This window comes from Rhinolophus sinicus, chromosome 2 (assembly GCF_057876585.1).
Source record: "Rhinolophus sinicus isolate RSI-liver-muscle chromosome 2, RSI-T2T, whole genome shotgun sequence".
In the NCBI taxonomy this organism is placed as follows: domain Eukaryota; kingdom Metazoa; phylum Chordata; class Mammalia; order Chiroptera; family Rhinolophidae; genus Rhinolophus; species Rhinolophus sinicus.
Window position 1 is genome coordinate 83,122,193 of NC_142502.1, and position 20,111 is coordinate 83,142,303.

A 20,111-nucleotide genomic window follows, 5' to 3' on the forward strand; every position below is an offset into this window, starting at 1 on the left:
TTGTTTAAGAGATCATGGCTCAGAACCAAGCTGGCTCTGAAAAGATTAAAGTAATTTACCTAGATATTTCAAAAGTCATTTTTCTGAAAACAGATGGAGCAGACAGACTAGGTTTTTTTCAGTTACTTCTGTCAATTTCTAAAGCATGCTTTTTAATCAAACTGTCTTTTCTAAATGAAAGGAAACAAACAAAAACACCTCAGTAACAGCAAACTGTTTCTGAATGTCTGTTCATTCCCTATACAAGATATTTCTCAACTCACTATCTTAATCTCAGCCTTCATTTCCTTTTCCCCAAACTGTTAATACAACATCTCCATTTGACTGGTTCTGTCTCCGTTCTTGCCTCTTCCCTAATTTATTCTCCACACCAAGGCCAGAGTGACATTTTCAAGACGAAAGGTAACCACTCCCCTAATTAAAACCATTGAAAAATTCCCATAGGTTCTCAGGCTAAAGTTATGATACCTGTTCTTCCATCACACATTCTCCTAAGATTCTCTTTGAGGGGCAAACACTGGGCATAGATGAGTGTGACTGATTATACAGCTTCCGCCAACTCCACAAGACACACCAGGAGCATCCCAGGCAGAAATCCACCATAGCTACAGTTTCTGGAATACATATGCTTAACAAAGTGAGAGAACAAGAACACACGAGGACTGTTGGTGCCATCCTTTCTTCAGAAATTTCTGTCTGAGCCCAAGTGGTTACCACAATATCCACCGGAGTATGAGGGGCAACCACACCCCTAGCACTTGTGACATAACAGATATCTAATAGATATTTATTAAAGGTGTCACAAATCCAGAAACTTGCAACTGTGCAATTCTATTCATTGATGCAAACTAAAGTATGTCTACATTTCATAGTTAAAGTGGTTCAAATTCCTACTTTGAGCAAAACTAAATCTAAATCAAAACTAAACTAAATCACAGTTGTCAGCCTTCCAAGAAAGCAATACACTAGCATAACGAGATTTTTCTGCATTAAGTACTTTCCTCTACAACCCAAAATTAATAATTGTCTAGTTTACATAGACTTTGGTTTCCACACGTTTTCAGTTGTTTGTTTTTCCTAAAACAACAATGTCCTTGACACGTAAATCACCAAGAATGAAAGAGAGAGATCTGTTTACATCTGTGAAGCCTAAATGGGTTGTCTGAGTTAGGACTGTTTCATGGGAATCATAATAAAAGTTAGCATAACTTACAGTTCATTTGTTATTGTTGAGAGGTCGGAAGTGAGCTATTAAAATGCCCTTTCATTTATTAAGAATTTATCCAGCACACTGAATCAACTAATGCATGATATGTGCTGTTTTAGACCAGTAGAACAGATTACTAATTCCTAAAGAAATCTCATTTTAAAGAGTAGTATCATTGAATAAATCTTGCACTTTTCCATATATTTAGGTATAAAAAAAGTAATAATAATGCATTTTATCAACTAATAATTCTCCTTTTATTGACAATAAATGTCACATAGATTCAAAAGCACAAGAGTCTGGAAGTGTTTGGTCCAACCCTGTTGTATTACTCTGGAGGAAACTGGGTTCTTCAGACCACAAGCAGCTAGCTGCTGGCACCTGGGCCCAGGACCCACACGGCACAGGGCACCTTCCACTGCCACAGCAATTGCCGGCACAGTTTACATGCAAACCAGTCAGGGCCCTTTGCCTGATCCCAGCGTGCCTCTGTCACCTCTCATTCTTTCACTTTTCAAAACAGGACGATGCTCTTCAGGATTCACGAACCCGTGGACTTTCAGTCTTGAAGAATCCCACATGTTTTCACTGAAGATTCCTTCACAACATTTAGGATTTGGCTCGAATGTAACCTCCTCCCAGAGGCTGCCCCTAACCATCTTTGGTGAAGTAGCACCCTCTCTGCAGATATTCTGTTAGTACCGTGTTTCCCCGAAAATAAGACATAGCTGGATGATCAGCTCTAATGCGTCTTTGGGAGCAAAAATTAATGTAAGACCCGATCTTACATTATATTATATTATATTATATTATATTATATTATATTATATTATATTATATTATATTATATTGTATTATATTATATTAGACCCGGTCTTATAATAAAATAAGACCGGTCTTATATTAATTTTTGCTCCAAAGATGCATTAGAGCTGATAGTCCAGCTAGGTCTCATTTTTGGGGGTAACACGGTATTACTCAGGTATCTCACAACATTTATCATTATCTGGAATTATCTTATGTATTATTATAGATTGCTCACTCGTGTCTGTCTTTCTCTCCCCAGAAGAACACAGTAAATGCCATCAGGGCAGAAACTTTTTTCTGTCTTACCACCACTTTTCCCGCATCACTGACACAGCACATGATGCAGCACACAGTAGACACTCCCAAATTATGTAAGTGGATGAAAGGTTCTCTTCTCTGAAGTATTTCCAAAAGGAGTGCAAGTTTAGAAAAATCTCCCCTAGACACTGACCCTTGTGGTGTTGTATTTCTAAAGTTTATATGAACTATCAACTAGAGGAGCCACACATTCTCTTTTCATTTCTAGCTGAATGGAGTACCTTACGTTTCTTTGAAAGGAGGGTAAATACTCTACCATTCAATGCAGCTTAACTATGGCTCCCGGGTTCTACGGAAACAAGTAGCCCCGAAACTAACATTCCAAAACTCAAATTATGAATACACTGTAACAGGCACTACAGAAAAAGTAAATCACAGCATAATTCCTTCCTTCTAAACTATGTCTTTTTGCTTTTAGTGCATTTTTTTTTTGTCATTAAATGATAGTTACAAATAAAGCAGAAATGTTGGCTAAATATATTTGCCCAACATTACTAAAAACATACATCAAAGTTCAAAGTCATTGATAGTAAACACCTGTTAAAAAAAAAATGCAACCTGGCAAGACTGAAACTGCTTCATATATTTATAGGAACAGAATAAGGAACAGACAGTGTAAATGTCACTCTATTGAAATAAGACTCACTTAGATGTAGAGGAATATCCTTTGTCATTTATGTACCAATGCTAAAATTACAGTGCTATGTTAAACACTTTTCAAGACACTATTGCTAAATAAATGAGTTGCAGTTTCTGGTTGATAAGTTATTTTGAAAGGGAGCCCAAAATAATTGCCTCAAAACACTGCCATCCCAAAAGGACATAACGGTTCAAGAACATTGCAATCCTAATAGCAATTACAAGATTAATCTACTCCAGGATGGTAAAACCTGGATAGAAAGTATGTTCAGTTCTCCTATCTTTTTAAGAATAAGGCAAACACAGATAATATTTGATTCTTAGACTTTCAACTTAAATTAGCTCAGCATAGAAAAATTATTTTTAGAATTATGATCCTGGAGGTAAATATATGGGTGTTTGTTATATATTCTTTGCATACATTTGTGTTGAAGAGAGGAAGGGAGGGAGGGCTGACTGATTTTCTAGTAGTGTGAGGAATGGCTTGGAGGAGGGTGACCCAGGGATCCAAAACGAAGAACCAAATTAAGGCAGAGGCAGCACCAACTGAAAGGAAGAGATGACGTGAGAAATATGAAGGAGGTATACACTACATAACTTCATGCCTAAAACAGAAGAAGAGAGAACATCCAGGTGGGTAAACTGTTTGTATTAACGGCAATATAATGGCTACAGGAAGAGGAGTTGGGGAGAGAAAAGGAAATTATTAGTTTTAAGCATGCTGAATTTGAGGTGCTTTTGAATATCCCAGAAGCAACTGAATATATATGGATGTAGAACCCAGGAGAGGATATGGAGCTGAAGATTTATAGTTAAGTATTATCAGCAAAAAAATAGCAGGTAACGCCATGGACTGGTTAAAAACTCCCAAGGATTATGCATAAAGCAGGGATGTCCAATGGTCATTCACTAGTGGCAGCTTAGCAGAGCAGTGTGTGAGGGTTCGGTCCAAGCCACATCCAGATAAGAGAACAGGACTGATTGCCAACATCTGCTCTGGATATGGAATGGGAGAGAAGAGGTATCTGCCACATGTGTGCTAATCCTAGTGGGAGTGACACAATAAAGGGAAATAAGGAATTTGCCAATAGACTTTAAAAAATTTTATAACAGTGATTAAGCAACTATAGATTTATTGAGGGGAAGAGATAGGAAACGACAGGCAGCTCCTTTAACGCTTGTTGCACAACTTGAATAAATGAATTTCACTTTGTGGAAAAAAAAAAAAAAGTTCCCCGAGAAAAGCACTCTGCAAGCACTCTGCCTCCAGCAGCTCTTAAAATCCTAAAGGAGACTATGCTGTCAGCCAGTTCTGAAGCAGAATTTTTTAAAGGGGCCTGTAGAATGAAAAAAAAATTTCATGATTTTCTTCTTCAAATGATGGCTGTGAAGTGAGAGAGCAAGACTACACAAGGAGGAAACTACATTAAGTAAATATGGTCAATGATTCCTAGAGAGTCAATAGGTATTTGGAAAACAACAGTGACTCAATCAGTTGAAAATGAAGAAGAGGATGACTTTATTTTAAAATAATAAATGTCTCCTCACTGAACTACTCATGCAACACTGGCTAAATTAAAACACATAAAAACGACAAGAAAACAACACTTACTTGGAAAATATTGCTCAATTTTGTTCTCTGGTGTTTTTACCTTCTTCCTTACAAAACACGGGGAATGACAATATTCACTAATACCAAAGTTGTACCTTAAAAGAAATCCAAGACACGTAACCAGCACAGGTTAGCCCCTTCTTTTCATGCAATCTGTTCTACTCAAAAAAGCAGAGCAGTACTCTCTTTCAGTGACACTTAGGTACAATGACAGAGACCAAATTTAGGTGCTTTTTGTCCTAGTTTGCTGTTTTATTTTTAATAGATTTTACTTTTTAGAGCAGTTTTAGGTTTGCAGAAAAATTGACAGGATGGTACAGAAAATTCCTAGACATCCTCTGCCCCACATATGCACAGCCTCCATCAACATCCCCCATGAAAGCGGTACGTTTATAATAATGGATGAACCTACAGTGACACATCATTAACATCCAAAGTCCGTAGCTTACACTAAGGTTCACTCTTGGTGTTGTAATTCTGTGGGTTTGGAGGAATATATAATGACGCATCTACCACTGTAATATTCTACAGAATAGCTTCACTGCCTAAAAAATCCCCTCTGCAACACGTTGTCATCCCTTCCTCCCCTCTACTTCCCAGCAACCACTGAACTTTTTACTGTCTCCATAGTTTTGCCTTTTCCAATGTGTCATACGGTATGCAGACTTTTCAGACTGGCTTCTTTCACTTAGTAATGTGCATTTATGGTTCTTCCAGGTTTTTTCATGGTTTGATAGCTCATTTCTTTTTAGCATTCCATCATCTGGATGGACTACAATTTCTTCATCCAATCACTACCTAAGGACATCTCGGATGCTTCCAAGTTTGGGCAATTATAAATAAATCTGCTGTAAACATCTGTGTGTAGGGTTTGTGTAGACACAAGTTTCCATTAGGTGTCTTTTTAAATTAAAAACAAATAGGGAATGATTTTTCAAAACGTCTTTACATTCTCCTCATTTCATACAAGATTTGATATGGCGCCTACTGTACCTTATTACTCCTTAAGAGTATCAACTCAAAATCTACACTACAAACCCTTTTCTACTAAGTTGGAAATGCATAGATTAATTATACTTACACATATATTCGAAGAGACACACAATTTATAGGCCGAGAAAATAATTTTTGAAACCAAAAAGCAACAATTTATTTAAGCAGAGATCGCACAGTAAAAGAAGATAGAGCCCTAGAGAGAACAGGTTGCTCTACAGAATTATCACTGTTATTACATGGACCAAGGCAGATGTCAAGTAAAATTAACTTTTACAAGCAGCTGCTCTTTTAATTTTCATTGATTGTAACAACGGAAAATCCTGTCTTTTTGAACTACATTTTCTCATAATAGCAGTGATCCTAATGACAAATCCCAAACTGTGAGAATCCACATTTTATACCCATTTGCTACTGGGACCAAACTTCCCCAGTTTCATGTTCTCCCCTGGCTGTCTGAGATGCCGTCTGTCACTCATCCTAACTAGTGCTCAGATGCCTTCAGTGTTTCCTGGTGTTCACAGGGCTCTTACACACATTATCGCATTTGATCTTCACAACAGGGTGGTTTCATCACTATAATGCTTTGGTGCATGAAAATTTCTTTATCAGCTGGCCACAAACATGATTTTCAATGTGTCGGCTCTAAAAACCAACCAAAGACCTTGTCAAGCAAAACACATAGATTCCATTTGAGTTCTAAACATACCCAAGTAGTTTAATTTCCAAAGAATATTAAACAGTGCAGAGTTAGCAACATATTTCCAGTTCAGGGGTCTGAATGATATGAAGAGCCGAGACAGTAAAGCTGGGAATAGTGCAAACAGACAGCCCAGTGCTGACTTTTGATCATGAAACCTATGGTGTGAAAAGAAGCTTGTTATTCCAAGGCCAACCTGAGCACCTTACTGATGCTCTACATCATTTACAAATGGAAAACAATTGCTTGAGCAAGAAAAAAAGGTATTAAGAAATATGCTGCAATAAATGTACATGGATCGCTGAATTTTCTTCCTTAGAGTAACACACCCATAAAATCATTTTACTTCTAGAGTACCCTGCTAATTTTGGTTCAAAATTCTTAAGCTACTATAGCAAGCAGTTTTGCAATTAGGTCTCATAAAGAAAGGAAATATCTGGCAAGTAAAATGCAGCATGTTTCGTTCTTCATGTTGTCACCCAAGAAATGAAATTGTCTGTTGTGTTTTTTTTGTCCCCTTACGGGATTGCTCTTGTACAGTAGGAATAAGAGCAGTATCCCTCATCTTTTTACTACATGCAGGGCATTCTACGGGGAGTCCCATAGACTCTAATCCTCATAATATCCCTAAAAGTGGTATTATCCCCGAGGCACCCCGGGGCTTCGCAAACTCTTCAGCCAAAGGTACCTTGACCATCAAGTAGAGTGAACTGGTGACCTTTGTGCCCTAAGCAACAACTTATTTTAGCCTCATATATTTATCTTAAAATTTTATCCAAAATTTGCATTTGACTCAAGAACATGTTCTTCTTGGTCTTACTATAAAAAATGATGAATTATTTTACCATTGAGTAAAATAGTGCCATTATTGTCCTGTATATATGTACCATATATATTCCCTAGTATATGCAGTCCCATATATTCTGGCCATCCTAGAGCGTTAGAAAACATGTTGCCACATTTTTACCCCTTATAGCCCCCATGAAAGAAGTCTCCACGGGCACATTTGGGATTGGGGAGTTGGCTTAGATGATGCTGGGTCTTGCTAGATTTCACTGGCCATGTTTTGTGCCATTTCATATGACTACCACAATTATAGACAGATAGAACTGACATTTGTTTCAGACATAAATCTTTATATGACTAGACTCTAAAAATCATTTAAATTCCTAGATTTTTCATTCATTTAATAAATTTGTGAGGCAATAACTGAAATTCTAAAGTTCCTTATTTATTACTATATTTTCATTCATCATTTTTGTCTCACAACACACCTATGTCATATTTACCTAAATTTGTATTTGTCAATTTCCTATTTAATAAACCCAGAAATATTCTTATCTGTGTTTTCCAGAACCAAACTGTTCCTTTACTGTTTGTTGTAAGCATGAATCTTGAGCAAAGTCTTATTTTGTATAAATTTCTCATTAAGCTTCCTAAATATGCATATAAATTCTACTATGTGCACTGGAGTTGCCAACTGTATCTATAGATTTCTAGTAAATGTTTAAAAGACTGCCCACACAGAATAGTGGCTTTCATAGTACATGTTATTTATCTTCTTTAAGTAGTATAATCCAAAATTCTGTAACTTCCTGCTGAGTCTATTTCCTGTTACAAATGTCACATAAACCACTCATTACCTTTGCAATCTTATCTCCTCTCTATGTATTACTAAACAGTGTACTCTTTCTAATGCTGGAAACTTTAAATTAAACACAATCTATCCCACACTGCACTTACAAACTTAAATTTATTAAATAAGCCAAAATTAATGTCAAACTATCCACAATTATATATCATTAACACAGTGGAGAGGAGACACAGTAAAGACATGGATGTGTAAGTACATATTTTCATTTTTTCATAAGAACTCTTTTTCCCTTGGTTTGGACTTTTATTAACACTTGGAAGTGAAAAGAGAGCAAATAGGGAGTGGAGTGAAGAGGATGATAGGATTTTTATTAAAGCCTCTATGACAGTGATCTGTTGTGTGACAAAACAAACAGTCCTTGGGGATGCACTTGAAGAACTGGAGGGCCTTAGGTGATTAAAAACAACTTGCCAAGAAGAATATATAGAAACTTCCATTTCCCTCCACAGCTGAACTTCAAACCACTGATACAAATGTATAATTCAGGAATGGTAGCCCCAGATGGCTAACAGCATACCTCTAATGTTTATGTTAACAGATGCTGCAAAAAAGTATTAATTTGCTTCGTACTTCAGCTACTTTTTCTCGCCTGTGTGATTTCACTTTCCCTGCTGTCTCAGAGCACCTTGATTTCTTCCTTGATAGAGACCCTGCATTTGCAGGTGTAGAAAATGTGTCTAGTTAAGTGTAAAACAGCTCAGTGTGCTTCCACATCTCATTCACAGTGTATTTCTCTAACCTGAAATAATCAGCTACCACACCATTTTGGGTTGCATTCAATTAGGTGAAATATAAGCTATTTTCTCTATTCATGAAGAAGTCCTGCCTGCAGTTTTCCTTTAAAAATAAATAAGACTAAAATAAATTAAAATAAATAAATAAGACTATTATGTAATTTCATTCCTCCACTAAAGAATTTCTATATTTAAGCCCTTCTGAAAGGAGCTTCTTAAAATATTTGACCTGCTTTCAATTACACACACAGATGCATCTTTTGAATACTAAAACTAGAACCTTGTAATTAATTATAAAACTTCTGATTGTATTTAAAACAAATCAGAACAGAAAAAAATACTTTCCATTACTAGATATAAAAATCAGTAACAACCATCCAAAATGAAAAGGAACTAGAGAAGTATGAGTATGTCTTTACTGTGATAAGGACATTTAAATACTCCAACTGGACTTTTCACGTCAGCATTCTAACATCAGATAGGATGCATTTTTTTCTAAAAGATTTTAGATCATCATAAATTTAGAGACAAAACTCATTTAATACAACTGAAGAAGTATGAAGAAAAATGAAATACATACATTTTGAAATGTTTCAACAAACACAGCAGGGTTCCGAAATTCCTCTTTTCTTTCTTGCTCCCCCACTGCACCCCCACGAAAATCAGGAATTACCACAAGGAGCAACCTGAATCACTGATGTCTTCTCATTTCTAAACTTACAGAGGTTTCAAATAACATACAATCCCCTTGTGAACACAGACACAAGTCACTGAATTTATTAATATAAAGGAATAAATCAGTTCATTCTTGATTTATCTAACTTTATAAATTAAAAATTGTATGCAAAATTCCATTTTTCTAAGAAAAGTAAATATTTTTCTTATTCCTCATTTCCTTTCAGGTTATGACCTTTTCTATTACATTTAAAGTTGGCGACAATCACTGAATTCTGTTGTGAAAAAGAGATGACTGTATGAAAATTCAAAGAATCCTTACTTGTTTAGCCAGAAAAGGTTTGTAGAAAATAATGTGGCTAAAACAATTGCCTATTGTTCTGACTGCTGGAAATTATGAGCCAGCATTTTAGTGATGGAATGCAATCTAGCTAGTATTTTCCTGCAAGCTACTGAGGGTGTGGATTCTAGATGACTGTGACATAATATTAAGTGCACCTACCCCATCTAGCTCAAAGTCCCAAAATATGAAATCGAGAGAGGGGATAAAGCATATTCAAAGATTTATCTCCTAAGAGTAAGCATTTTAGCATATCATATTTGTAAAACATCCTTTGATGTCTGAACAGTTAGTTGAGACTTTTAAAAGACCTTGATATACATTTGACTGATTGCTTTCTGATGACATTATTTCACATATTCTCGTACAGTTGAGTTGATAGTCTTGATGGATAACCAGACAAGCAAAGGACAAGTCTGAGCAATAGCCATCCTTTATATCTGACATCTTCAGGTTTTATTACATATTTTAGGAAAAGAGAAAGGAAACAAAAACACTTTTTTGTTAGTCAGGCAATGTTAGTTCCAAAAGATCTCATTACACACAGAAAGGCCCCAATCAACATTATTTTGAAGCAGCAAATCTTTAAATAAAAATGGATTTTGTTGCAACTAAAGAATCATCAACACTTATAAAACCAGGAAGAGGGAAAGATTTGCATCTCACATTTCTTTAAGTTTGCTTTCTCTAATAAAATGTTTTGAATGAATGGCCACAAGATCCCCTGGACACAGTACATCAAATGGAAACTTTGGTTTTTCCTGTTCTGCTTTTGTGCCTGACTTATATTTGCCCCTCAGTTTGTTCATTTCAATCAAATGTAAATGAACACTAGCATGAACTAAAATCAGTCCTACCAAGATGCTTCAACAGTGTTGGCATGAGAATGATCAGACAGATGACAGAATTTTAAACTCAAGCATTGAAAAACATTTATTTCTCAAAAATCTCCAGAGTTGAAAAAAGAAAAATTGACATTAACATCCCGTAAAAGTACTCAGTAGACATTTTTTATTAAAGATACATCATAAGTAGTAAAGGTCTGGGCAACTAAGGACTTAAGGGAACTGGACGTTTGCAACAGCAGACTGTCACTTTTCACCAGCATTCTAGCTTGAAGTCAAAGAAAAACTGGGGGCCCCTGTGGCAGGAAAGAACAGAGATGCCACTCACTGGTATGAGCAGAACCAAATCCGGAAGGAAAGAGAGATTCAGTTTCGTCCATGTTCAGTCTGAACTGCCTGTTAGATATCCAGGTAGAACTATCTGGACTTAAGTAATAAAACTAAAAAATCAGTCAGTCAATCTCAGAACATTCTGCAGATTATTGTGTTTAACATAATTTCTACCCTGAAAACTAGAGTAATCAAATAATGTCTTCAGTCTTAGTGCTCCTTTTCATTATTAGTTATAATTAATGGATACAAGTATCACTTGCTACAGGATCATCCAGTTCTAAGATCCCTTAATACAATTGACGCTTCACAAGACGCTCTTAAGCCACCCAACCATTCTCAGAATATTGATCCATCATTTCTTTAGGGATGCACTGGCAATATGGTGGCTACTAGCCACTTGTGGTGTTGAGTTCTTAAGATGTGGCTAGTCCAAATGAAGATATGCTATAGAATACACATCAAATTTCAAAGACTTAGTATGGAGAAAAGAGGATAAAATATCTCATTAAAATTTTTTTATATTGATTGCATGTGAAAATAGTAATATTTTGTATCTATTGATTAAATAAAATACAGTAAAATTAATTTTATCCTTCTAAAACTTTTTCATCCTTCTAAAACTTTTTTTTAAATGTGCATACCAGAAATTTTAAAATTGCATATGTCTCATATTGTATTTCTACTGGACAGAGAATTTCTGAGCCAAAGATAAATATGACTTCTTTCTGTTACACAAATAGTAATAATATGTCATTTAAATAATTAAAATCTAGGAGCATGAGGAAGAACAACTGAAAATCACTTGTGTCACATGCAATTATTAGAAACAGGAAAGTATCCATTTTATATCTATGGCTGCCAAAACATTTCAAAAAATACATGCCCCAGTATGAGATCAAATAGAACCAAAAAAATAAAAATAAAAAAAATATAGAGAGATGTGTCTTTTTAAAAGATAATAACAATTTTCCCAAATATTTATACAAAATCATAAAATTATTTGTTGTGATTAGCCACCCTACATTTTTTTTGAAGCAAGAAGGTCACTTTTTTTTTTTTTAACTCAGTGGACATTTTGGAGAAATAAACGTGTTTTTCAATGCTTGACTTTAAAATTCTGTCAACTGATAATTCTCATTCCAACATGATTGAAGCATCTTGGTAGGACTGACTTTAGTTCATGCTAGTATTCATTTACGTTTGATTAAAATGGACAAACTGAGGGGTAAATATAAGTCAGGCACAAAAGCAGAACAGGAAAAACCAGCTTGCGTTTGGTGTCCTGTGTCCAGGGGATCTTGTCCCTTGTTACATTGACAAATATTTTATCAAACACAAAGTGAATGAATGAATTTATTTATCAAGTTTTGAATTATATATTATATAGATGATTTCCCTAACCTCAAATATGCAAAATACCTGAGAACCTCATGGCTGAAAAGATAACAGTATGATTCATTTAGTTTGTGGATAATCTATTCTTTTGCTAAAAATTTTTTAATTTATTTGGCTATGATATTCTTAAATTTCACAAGTCTACCAAAATTTAGGTTTTTCTTCTCTTTCCTCCTTGGTATTGTATTAGCCCTTTCAATGAGAAGTCTCTGTTCTTTCTTAATTCTGAGTAATTTACCATCACTATTTCTTTGAATTCTTCTCTCTCCTCCAATTTCTTCTCTCCCTTCTGGAAATTCTATCATGTGAAGAGTGACACTACTCTTTGTCTCCTCCATATCTCTTAGCCTTCTTGATATTTTCTCTCTACTTTTCCTCGGCCTTCGGAATTCAACATGATGAAGTTCATTAATTCATTTATCACTTATATTTATCCTAGTTATCTGATTTATTCAGTTCTTTACTTCAACTACTATATTTATCATATCTAATATTCCCCTTTTGTTCATTTTATGACTATTTGTCCCTACTTAACACTACTACTATCCTCTATCACTGAGGGTATTTATTATATTTATTTTAAATCATTGATCCCTCCACTCTAATGATTGTACTTCATGAAGTATATACTATTCAGTTTATCTTTTTCTGTTTTCAATAGTGGTTGTACTCTTCATGCATCAAATTATTTTGGCCTGTACAGTTATATTCACCAAAATATATGGGTGAATAGACCTGGAAACCTGTGTGTAAAACAGCCAAACCCAAGTCCTAGTCTCATCCCTCCTGATAAATCTGAGGAAGATGGAGGGGACGAGCCATAGGCCATAACCACTCTTGACCACTTTTGTTGCCTACCACCAAGCAACCCTTCTGGAAGGCATTAGCCTTTAAACTCTTAAAAGAACAAGACAAACAAATGAAGAAATAAAACTCATAGACACACACAGACAATAGTTGAGTGGTTACCAGAGGGTAAGGAGGCAGGGGGTAGTAGATGAGGGTAAAAGGGGATCCAATATATGGTGATGAAAAGAGAACTGACTCTGGGTGTAGAACAAACGATGTGACATATAGATGATGTATTATAGAATTGTACACCTGAAATCTATGTAACCTTACTAACAATTGTCACCCCTTAAACATTAATTTTAAAAAAATGCAGCAGTGCTGGGAGAAGGCAACCTCTACAGGTTATAAGCAGCAAACCCTAGAAGGAACAAGTGCCCTGGGTTTGCTGGTTAACCTGCACCTGTTTTCATTAGAGCCGCACCCCAGCAGGGCTTCCTTCTCCTAACAGGACCCCACTGACATCAAATTCTGTGGCCCAGGGGCAGGCAATTATCATTTCAAGGCAAAAAGAGAAAGTCAGGTCAAAACAAAACTTAAAAGGAAAAAATCTTAATGTATGTTCTCCTGATTCCTCAGGCCACCCTGTATCCTAGGCTGAAGTGCGTGGACACCAATTCACCACAGCCTCAGCCACCCCTGGAGTTGTTCAGTCATTTCAGTTATTTCCTCTGCCCCGTGCTTTCCTCTTACTTCTGTAGTTTCTAAATGGTTAGTTTTGGGGGAAAGAGCCAACAGCCCATATTGCCTATCTTGACAGAATCCCAAATAACTGAATGAAAGAATAACATCTCTGTGCTACAGTTCAGGAAACTGGGAAAATATTAGAAAATAGTATTACCTGTAAGGATTAACTGATAACACTGAGTATAAATCACCGAACACTTTGAAAGCACCACATACACTTAAAAATACAAATAAACTTCTAATCCAATTGTCAGACTAATACTAACAATTAAGAATAATTTGTAAAATAGAGTCAAACTCCCTTCCCCAGCTCCCAAGAATGAGCTCTTTCTGGCACGACATAAGTATTGTTGGGAAAGGGAGACATTGCACTTGTCGCCCGACGCGTAGCCACCTAAGAATGTGTGTTGGGGCCAGAAGATTTTCTCACAAAGAGATACAGAGCTCCCACAGCCTGGACCGGCCATATCTCTGTGTTTGGGAATATCTTTACCTGTTCTGGGTTTCACATGTACTTCTTTGTTCTCCTTAAGCCTCTGCGTCATGTGGCACCCGGCTGACCCCACTGCTCTCTGTTCCGGGCAGAGAGGGCAGCACAGGGGGTAAGGGGTGGGCACAGACCAAATCCCTGGGGCAGTCAGGCTGCTGGGCAGGACTCACTGGCCACAGGGAACCAGCTGTTGAAGCTGATCTCGCACTGCCTCTTTTCTATGTGAGTAAAGCGTTGGTCCATAAAGTAGTGTCTGCGTGAGTCATATCTTTTCTGATGAATTCCATACCTATAAACCATGCAGAGGGTTGATACCCTGGGACTGCGGCTCCTGGTGGCAGGCACTGTCACGCCCTTTGCTATGCTCCCTAAAGTTGGACTCCTCCCCTGGAGGTAGTAACAGGTGTCACTTGTCTGACAAGCACAAAAACATTCATGGAATCACAAATTTTTCAGCGAAATTCCCAGTTAAACATACATTCTACTTTTGAACTAACCACACAGTTTCTGCTGTTTAAAAGGCACAGCTTTGAAGCCACACTGAATAAACTACAATTTTCTCAGGACCACTGCTCCTGGTTCACATTACACTGCAGATGATGGGGAGAGGGTGTCACACAGGAAATGTGGGGCAGCAATAACCCTGGGAAATCTGTTCTACGGGGATTCCAACCACCACCACCAGCACACGCCACACCATCATTGGCCATTCGTTCTAGTGGGATTCTCTTTTCTAACTATCTGCAATATAAAATCAATACTGTGTATGCTCTGACTGTAGCCAAGGTTACATACTAGGGTTTTAATGTAAGACTGAAAGGGGAAGTGAGAAATCAGGTAGAAAGAACACAGTAGTGAATGATCTCAACCTGAGCTTAAAGTCAGACATGCCTGGATCCAAATCCCAGCCATTACTGGCTACAGCCTTGAAGGAAGCATTTAATTCCTTAGTGCTTCACCTTCCTCATCTGTAAAATGAGGGGACTGGTTCCTATTTTACACGGCTACTATAAGAACTAAAAATAATAAATGAAAGAAACCTATAGATGTAAGTTTTTCCTTCAATTATTTATTCAGCAAATATGTCTTGTGCCAAACAACGGGCTGTGCGCTGAGAGCTACTGGTTCCTGACAGTACCAGTAACCACTACCACAACTACTACCCTCAGCATTACTTTGATTTCTATTATTTCAAATAAATTGATTGAGCTTCACTCAGAATTCACAGGCTTACCTTACATTTACTGAATTCTCAAATTATTTCAATTCCTAATGGAGCCAATATGCTTCTTAAAAAAACAATCAAACCATTGCTATATGGTTTTTAGTACCACAAATTAGCGAACATGTTTACTTCTCATTGTTTCTAAGTATATTCTTGTAGTACCATAGAAATAATGACTTGAAACTTCCAAATTTCATTGATCAAATACACTCAGCCCCAAACATGATATAGACTGCCACATTTTTACCACAATATTATCCTAAAAGTAGACACTTCTTTAAAAAGCAGTATACAGAGGGTGCCAAAAAAATGTATACACACTTTAAGAAAGGAAAAACTATATTAAGATTACACTGATGGTAACCATTTTGAGCACCTCTTGTAATTGCAGAAGTCAAAGATGACTTGAATTTATCTTTTGTTATCAGTATATATTGAGTATTACAATTTTAATACAGTTTTTTCCTTTCTTAAAATGTGTATACATGTTTTGGGCACCCTCTGTATGTATTTATGTATGTATATATGTATGTATGTACATATATATATATATTCCTATATATACATAATCATGTGTATATATATATATAATACAAGTATATATATATATATATATATATATATATATATATATACACATTTACAAACACACAAACACCTTAAAATACATGTTAGATATATGTCTCTTTTATTATGCTAGTTTCCACCTTCTTGCCTATCTTTACTACATGAATACTCTATAAAAGAGGGTAGACTTGAAGACACTGATTCAAAACCAAGTTGAGTGCTTGTTCCAACTAAAATTTAATATTAAACAAGCTTATTAGAAGACATGTCTCGTAATTTTCTAGGGGAGTTGTTAGAACTTGACTAGTGATCTTTTAAACTATTTTTCTGATGCATAAGTGTCTGTAAAATTCATGGGCTAAATAAAAGTCACTAAAAATAAACATTAAATGCATTTGTCACTCAAGCACACGAGTTTTTCTGAACTGCTTTATTTGGGGAATATGAATAAAATCTTTATGCTTCACACAAGAAACCAAATGTGTACTCCATGTGGGGGAAAGACGAGATTATGGCTCCAGTAACTTTTGTATAAATAAGCAACCACAGAAATATTTGTCACGCCAGGGATCCTGCTAATTAAATACACATCTGTTCTGCTATGCCCTCAAATAAATCTTGTGACTCTTTCCTGCCTTCAGGATATAGTCCCAGCTCTTGGTCTGTTCTGCCTCTTTCCACCTCCTCTTCAGTCCCATCCCTCTCCCAACCCTTCCTCCCCTTAGGCTGTGTGCTCCAGACATTCTGAATAGCAGCTCTTCCCATTGGTGTAATAGTTCCATGCCTCTGCTCTTTGTAATTCCAGTTGCCCTTCTACACACTTCAGACCTGTCTCTGGCAAACACCTATTATTCATCTTTCTATTCCTCAATAGCCTTCTGGGAAATGTCTCCTATCTGTCCCACGCTGAAACCTTACAATTGATGACTACCTGCCTGGTGTCCCTATAGTACACACTCCACACTGCTTTGCACACGTCTGTTTGCTTGTCACTCTCCCTCTCCTGCACAGCAAACTCCTTTAGGGCAGAGGGCAGGGCTTGTTCATCTCTGCCCCCATAAAGCACAGCATAGAATCTTCACTCAATAAATGAATGACAAATGAATTAATTAACCTTTGCATGTAAGGAAAATAACCTGCACATGATAAGCACTCATTAAATACCTAGTGAATAAAAGCATAAATAATCCTCTCGCCATATGAGGACATGTACAGACATTCATATTTCCTATAATCTAAGAGTTTTTAAAATATAGATGTAAATTTTTCCCCTATCTTCTACTTGGCCGTGGGGACCTAAAACAAAAAGGACAAGAAAATGCAGAGTATAGTCATCAGCCCTTTCAATAGACCCATACCTCCAGCTCAGATCTAGTGATAATAGTTAGAAACATCTGAACTAATTCACATGATCTGTCTCTGCCCACCTGCATTAGGCAGAATCCTTACCGGGCAAGGAACAGACACAAAGCTTTAACTGCCCAAGGGGGGAAACAGCAATTGTTAAAAGGAGTCCAGTCTGGAGTGACTCACAGAATCGAAAGAAGACTTACAGTAAACAGGGGAATGGCAAGACCTCACAGAATAGAACCAGGTACACTGCCCATCAGCTCAGTCCGGGCCCAGATGACCCAGACTAACCATTGTGGCCTGCGGGATGTGAAACTATGATTTCCCAGCCTGTGTCACATGGTCACAGAATCTGGACCTCCACAGTGAATATTTATTTATCCCTCTACCATCCACCCCATACCGCTAACCCACTATTCAAATATCTCCAAAGTACCAGCTCCATAATAACTTGTCTTCACAACTTAGACAAGTATTTATCATATTCATCAATACTTATTTGAGTACCAACACCCTTTCCCCCACCTTTCCCAGACAATCACCATTCTAGATGCTAAGGATGGAAATGTAAACAAGGAAAAAAATCCTTGCTTTCTAGTGGTGGAGACAGTAAACAAATACAAAATGCAATGTTAGGTAAAATTAAGTGCTAAAATGAAGACAACATGGAGAGGGCATGATAAGGAAGGTTTGGGAGGGCAAGGCTCTTTCAGACAGGAAATTTTTCTCTTAGAAAATGACATTAGAGGAGAGAGACATGAATAAAGTGAGGACGCAAACATATAACTATCTGAGGGGAAGCATTCCAGGATGAGGGAAAAAAAATTCTAAGGTCCTAAAATGAAGTCTTCAAGAGACCACAAAAAAACTGCAAAAAGAGTAGTCAGTCCATGGTGAAGGAAGAACAAACGCAAAGGCCCTGAAACAAGAAAGACAAGGTATGTTTAGAGAAGAGTGAGCAAAAAGTAGTTTTACAAGATGAAACTGAACAGACAGACAGGTTAGGAGTTGGGATAGATATATTTTTTTCTCAGTGTGACAAGAAACCATGGCGGTTTTTTTTCATTCCAAACAAACTGCTTTCAGTTGACACTACTACTTATTCCAGGGATTAAAAAGCAACTACGACAACTAATGACAGCATAATCCCTATAACAATCCCTACCACTATTATTTACTTTCTGAACGTCTGTGTAAATACTATCATGCATCAGGTTTTACAATCACTTATAAAGAGATTGTGTGCAATCATGCAAGTGAACAGCACGATTTTAATTTTCCATTTTCTAAAGCTTTTAAATCTATAAAGCTCAAGGAAGGTCAAATGATATTTGTGAACAAGCAGAATGAAGTAAATGAATTTCAACTATTAAGAGAAACCAACTATCAAGTATTTGAAATAGCATATGGTACTATTCAATCGATGAACAAAATGATACAAAGTCTTGTACTATTTTAATGATATAAAAACTACTTAATACCTTAATCATTTAGCACCAAACACAGGTCAGTTATTTACTTTTTTACTGCTTCTACATCACAATGAAATTATCTCCTTGTGCCTTTAGTTTAGACCAATACTGGCTCACATTTCCCTGCATTATGGATCCTTACATTGCCAAGAAAATAAATATTTCACTTGATCACAAAGGTACTTCTGTTAGATGAAATACCAAGTCTAGTGATTAATGATGGTAAAATACACCACCACTTCCTCTCCCAGTTGCAATACAACAAATGGCATTTCCTTCACCATTCCCATTCTCTTCTAGGTGAACGAGTCTCTGCCTTCTTTTGCTTCCGAGGCCCACAGACTGTCCTAACCTACACTGAATTAAACGTCAATATTGACAATGCCTTGACCAGTGATCCTTTAATCTTTCCTGCATCACTAATAAAAAATCCTAGCTTCTGGTTGATCTTGAGAGAGTCATAAATTTTGGTTTGGGTGGTTTTTCTAAAAAACACATATCACTTGCGATTAGTGCATTTTCATGTTCGCCATATAATTTTTTAAATGCAATTTCTTTCTCACAAGATATATAGGTAAGCACATGTGTGTCCCTTTTAAAACAAAGCCACTGATAAGTTGATAAGATATATTGTTTATGCTTCTAGCATTTCCTTTCACTGCTGCTGCTGTTTAAACATTTTAATGAAAGACTGTATTGTGTCATATCCTGAGGCTTTAATCAAAGCCATAGTTTTAAAAATAAATAATCTGGAATCATCCAACATGTCTTATAAAACAACAACAACAGAAAAAAAACTAATTTCCTAAGAGGATCGAGGAGTCCATCTGATGCTGGTTGGTCCTCAGTCACTCCTCAGAAATAGTCTGTGTTTGGCACGTCCTTCTCTTGCTTCCCTCTTAAGTCCGTGAAAGATACACTTAATTTCCTTGACAAGGATGGTGTTTTCTCCTGTCCCTTGATGTTATCCTCAGTATGCCCCTCACATCTCACTTCAATCAAGAACCTTTGCTCTGCAGCTTTGAGATGATTTGCTCTCATGCGCACTTTAAACCTTTCATGGTTCTATTGTTTCCTCTTTTCTCTTTATAGAAACATTATTTCTCCTGTTTAAAAGAAATCCCAATAATGCTCACATTTACACCTCAGTTCCTTTGGATTTGGCATTTGCACATACCAGCAGACTAATAATGCCTCCAACACCTTTTCCTTCCCTATC

The 20,111-nt window shown here is 36.6% G+C and overlaps 1 protein-coding gene across 1 annotated transcript in view; it reads right to left on the reverse strand.

The window, feature by feature from the left end:
* Positions 1-20,111, reverse strand: part of LOC148758806 (DNA primase large subunit-like) — a 160,464-nt gene that overhangs the window by 123,658 nt on the left and 16,695 nt on the right. Inside the window, exon 2 of the mRNA XM_088796328.1 lies at positions 14,449-14,692. Coding sequence (XP_088652454.1) covers positions 14,449-14,692 — 244 coding nt within the window. The remainder of the gene's footprint in view (positions 1-14,448; positions 14,693-20,111) is intronic.